The 5139-nt window shown below is 43.7% G+C and overlaps 1 protein-coding gene across 1 annotated transcript; it reads left to right on the top strand.

Moving 5' to 3' along the window:
• Positions 1–760: 760 nt before the first annotated feature.
• On the top strand, positions 761–1699 carry LOC101568250 (olfactory receptor 5B3-like). The gene has a single exon (XM_004645856.1). It carries the CDS (start codon positions 761–763, stop codon positions 1697–1699), a length of 939 nt encoding a protein of 312 aa, XP_004645913.1.
• Positions 1700–5139: the final 3440 nt, after the last annotated feature.

Here is a 5139-nt window from a genome sequence, read left to right as displayed (position 1 = left end):
ATCATTCTGCTTTTGGGGGGCCTTGCTATGTTTCTTCATTTTATTTTTGAATTACATGAAGATGTGCAGTGAAAAGTGTCACCACCTAATGAGTCACTCTCTCAGTTCACTGTGAAATTTGAAACATTATGTTTGAACAGAGCAGACTAGGGCAGATATTCAAGTGTCTTCCATTCAGCTTCGTCCACATTCACCATTAAACTTAGGAGCCCTTGGAATGGGTGAAATTGTGGCATGGGCCCAGAGTGGGCATTTTCAAGTAATACTTTTGTAAGTATCACAGAATTGCTCACAGTCCTATGATCCCAAATTTCTACACATATAAAACGTGATCCAACACAGCAGACTGCTGGCAGGAGACTGTGAATGTGGGTTTAACGTGTCAACAGGAGTTTTCTGCGGGACAGCAACATGGAAACCAGAGCTTCACTGGGTTAAGAAGTAAAGTAGCATATTGATTCAGGCAAACAAGTAATTCCAATTAAAATTCAAAATTATTTATTACTTTAAATTTATAAACATTTAAAAATCTGATAGGTGACTCATGAAGAGTCATCAAAAGCAACATTATGTGCAATGTGTACATTGAAATTGGTTTTCAACCTGCACATTTTTCTGAAAGAATCTTGAAGTAAATTCATGACTGTAAGTATATAATACATGTTTTGTTGATTGTTTTCCAATTATAGTCAGTCTCTGATGCTTCTCATTTGGGGCATTACTAAGGAACATCTACAGCACTGATTCTCAGACAGCACCGATGGAGAACAGCACAGAGGTGGCAGCCTTCCTCCTGCTGGGCCTGACCGACGACCCCCGCCTGCGGCTGCCCCTCTTCCTCACCTTCCTGCTCATCTACGCCATCACTGTGCTTGGCAACCTGGGCTTGGTCCTGCTGATCCTCCTGGACCCGAGTCTGCACAGCCCCATGTACTTCTTCCTCGGGAACCTGGCGCTGGTGGACTTCTGTTACTCCTCCTCAGTCACTCCCACGGCAGTGGCTGGGCTGTTTACAGGAGGAGACCAGGTCATTTCTTACACTGCTTGTGTTGCTCAGATGTTTTCTTTTGCAGTCTTTGCCAGTGCGGAAAATTGTCTCTTGGCTGCAATGGCCTATGACCGCTATGCAGCGGTGTGTAAGCCCCTGCACTACACTTCAACGATGACAACAAAGGTATGCACATGGCTGATCATAGCTTGTTATGCCGTTGCTTTCCTGAGTGCCTCCACCTATGCTGCGGCCACATTTAGTCTCCCTTTCTGTAAATCCAACATAATCCATCATTTTTTCTGTGATATCCCAGCAGTCATGGTTCTCTCCTGCTCTGATAAAAATCATCATGAGCTGATTGTTGTGTATGTTGGGAGCGTCAATATTATTTTTGCCCTCTTAATTGTCGGGGTATCCTACAGTTTCATATTTATCACAATCTTAAGGATACACTCAGAGGCAGGACATTCAAAAGCCTTCTCCACCTGCGCCTCCCACCTCACAGCCGTCTCCATCTTCTACGGGCCAGGCATCTTCATGTACCTGCAGCCCAGCTCCAGCCACTCCATGGACACAGACAAAATCGCCTCCGTGTTCTACACCATGGTCCTCCCCATGCTGAACCCCGTGGTCTACAGCCTGAGGAACAAGGAGGTGAAGAGCGCCTTCTTAAAGGTCAAGAGTAGATTCATCTGTTGGACAAAATAATTTCTAGAGTTTTGGTTTGGACTCTGAGCAGTGCGAGAATGTGACATTTATTCCTCTCAGACCTTCACCATTTATCTCATTACACTGACAATCCAACATGAATTTAAATCTCTGAAATGTTTGGTACTTAACCCTAGAAGTCTGTCTGGAAAAAGGGAACATGGTGCCCAAAAATTAAATACATGAGAATGTCTATGGTATCTCAAGATCTACTTTTCAAAACCCACAGTAAGGATCTTAATGCTTTTAATTATTGTGTGCATGTTTCCTCTCTCACTTCAGTACACTGGTGTGTACAACAGGTGCTCAGCAGAAGTCACTGACAAGAAACGCATTTCTCATTTTGTTACTTTTCAGGGATCTTGTGATGTATTAGAATTAAATGCAATGTGGCAATTGTGTTGGTCAATTATTTTGTTAATTTCAGGGAATAAAATGATACCCAGACAGCTGAGAAAGCATTTATCTTTCAGTCTGTGGGAAGGTTTTTCCCAGAGTGTGGTAGTTGAGGCAGCAGACTCTCCCAGGTCAGTTTGCCTTCGGCATTCTGAAGCAGCATCCCCTAACGTTGGATAGCTCATGGGAGGACAACAGCAGGAAGGAAGTGGCCCCTACTCTATATGTCTCCATCTGCCTCAAGCTACCCCTCCATTCTTTCACTCACACACCTTTCTTCTCTCCTTTTTGGACCTCAGAGCTGGTGACCTGAGCCTGGATCCCGCTCCTTCACTCTTGAATCCTCACACCACCAACTGCACCTCCCATGGCATCTCAGGCCTTTGGCTCAGGCTGAACTAACCCACAGATGTCCTGGGTGCTCAGCTTGGGGAAGTGCACCAGGGGCTGCGCAGCCTTCACCCGCCCTGAGCTGGCACCATGCCAGGTGTCTCTTCATGCCCACTTACCCTTGTTGGGCTCTTTCCCAGCAGCACGCCCACTAATTCACAGCACTTAATAATTTAACTTCAATGTTAGAATATATGTATTTTGACAAAGATTTCTTTCTCTAACTGCTATCCTAAGAATCCCTTTTGAGAAAAATGTGATATTAGGGAGTGAAAGCATGTGATTTCCATTAGTGCACTGCCCTGGGAGACCCACAGACGTGGCATTTCTCCTGAGGTGATATTTACGTTTGCCTGAGTCATTTTCTATGAACAACATGTTGTTCATTTCATGCTCAAAGGGCTAAAATAGCCTACCAAAAGAGAAGAAAAGTAAAAGTATTTTAATGAAGTAGGACATTACTGCACACTTTCTCTGTTGACAAATCAAGAAGAGAAAGCAATATCCTATGTTCTTCTTTCCACAAATGCTTTGATGTCTTTCTGACCATTCATTCTTAGGAGCTGAGTCCGTCCCCTCTCCTGGCCCCTGTCCACCCTCTAACGTCGCACTGATGGTCTCCCCATCTCTTCTGTCTCCAGGCTGGCTCCTCAGGCCCTGCCACTGCCCACATAGCACTTTCTCACAGTGCTTGGCTCCGTGGCTTTGCTGCCACCAAGTCCTTCCCCAACCCGACGGCATGGGTAGGGAGCCACTCGCTATGCACCACGCACACTGTCACTCTTCCAGGGCTGCTCCACATAATTTTAACAGTTTCTACTTTTCAAATTTAATATCTAATTAAAATGTAGAGTCAATGGGAGCATTTTTTCTTCGTGGATTAGTGCACAACATTGATCTTCCATACCTGAGTAGATGTATCCTTTTGTTGATGGTGGTAGTGGTGGTAGACCTTCAATAAACATTTTTTAAATGAACCAATAAAATAATTGAACTTTGGGCTGGAGGTATAGTTGTCTGGCAAACACAGGTTCAGGAGTTCAATTCTCAGTACAAAAGGAATAATAATAATTAATAATTGAACATTTTTTAATTGAACCACAATTTTGAGTCCCTGAATCATTGGCCACAAACAATGATTTACACAAAGGAAAAGAAAAACTTCTACATTAAAATTCAATGAATCCCAAGAGATACCACTAAATTTCTTCCTTGCTTGGTTTGTGATGTTATTTTCCAGTGGTGCAAATCACAACCATAAAAAACTGAACAACTCTGTACCAAAAGAGAAATTACACATTGGTTAGAGAAAGATGAACATAAAAAACACATATAGTTTTTGCTGTAGAAGGCAAAAGCAAGGCTCACCTGAAATTTATAAATGAAAGGATTCTTTTAAATGAACAACCTATCTTGAAATATTAAAGATTTAATATGGAAACATCAAAACTGGCAGACGCACAAAGAAGGATACAAGATTAGAACAGAGTAGACCAAAGAGAATGGGCAGAAAATGATAATTGAAATTATTAAAACCCAAAGTAATTCTAGTTTTTTTGTAGGAAACTCCCATGCACATATCTCAGGCAATCGATGTGGACTCCTCAGTTTCTATGTACAATGTGTGGGGGGCATCGTCCTCTTAGTTCAGGCCAATTTCTCTCAATTTATATTAAAGATACTGTTCTTCACATATTTTATATTCATGCTGGGAATTGGACTTCTCTAGTATTACAATATGAAACTTGCCCTCTCCAAGACTGTTGTGTGATTTCTTGCTGTTCGTCTAGCTGTGCATTTGGTAAACCACCCAGAAGAGTCTAGAAGGGTTTGCTTTCTCGGTGTTGTCTGGTGCCCAGGCTCCTTTCCCTAAGGTCAGCTTGCACTTTCACAGATATGTTGTGTTAGCCCAGCTGTTTCCTAGTTGAAAAATAGATTGCTTGTCATCTATTTTTTGTAAATTTTTGACAATTCTCAGAGTCCTAACAAAGTTTATTCTATTTTCTCTGTATCTGGAATATTTCTGTACAGTAACAGGCCCTCTGAGTATTGCGAGATACCACTTTGCCGACCTCTGTCCTGTGAGGACTTAGTCACTGTAGAGTCAGGAGCAGGCACATAAATCATTCAGATTCTTATCTGGCTCACCTTCATTGAACTGCACTCACTGTCCATGATGGCTGAGGTCACTACTACAGCTGTTACATGGCAAATCTGCTATGTGTCCGATCTGGAGGTCCGAGCGAGCCCCTGATGGGGTTGCTTAAGCGGCACGGGTTGGATGGTGAGCGGAGGTCCCCAGTGTGCTCGCTGCTCCAGGCCCCGCTGCATAAGGCAGCCAGAGCAGCCGCTGCTGACAGCAAGACAGGTGGCCCCCAGGACACAGAGAGGACAGCGGGCAGGTTGTGTGTGCGCCAAACAGCAGAGCATGCTTCCTCAGTTCCCTGTCCCTTATCCAGCCTGGGTGGAATAGAGCGAGATTATGGCCCGTGCAGCTTCAAATCTTATACATGATGTGTACAGTACTTAACCCTGAAACTCCTGACATGGGGCACCAAGTGCGCTGCGCTTTGTGTATTTGTCATAGAGGAGGCCTTGGGAAAATCCTAGAAGGGGAGCAAAATAGCGTTCCCCGTCTGTTAGGAGAGACAATG

Source organism: Octodon degus, unplaced genomic scaffold, assembly GCF_000260255.1.
Source record: "Octodon degus isolate 3935 unplaced genomic scaffold, OctDeg1.0 scaffold00239, whole genome shotgun sequence".
Classification (NCBI taxonomy): domain Eukaryota; kingdom Metazoa; phylum Chordata; class Mammalia; order Rodentia; family Octodontidae; genus Octodon; species Octodon degus.
This window is presented reverse-complemented; position numbering and strand designations above follow the sequence as displayed.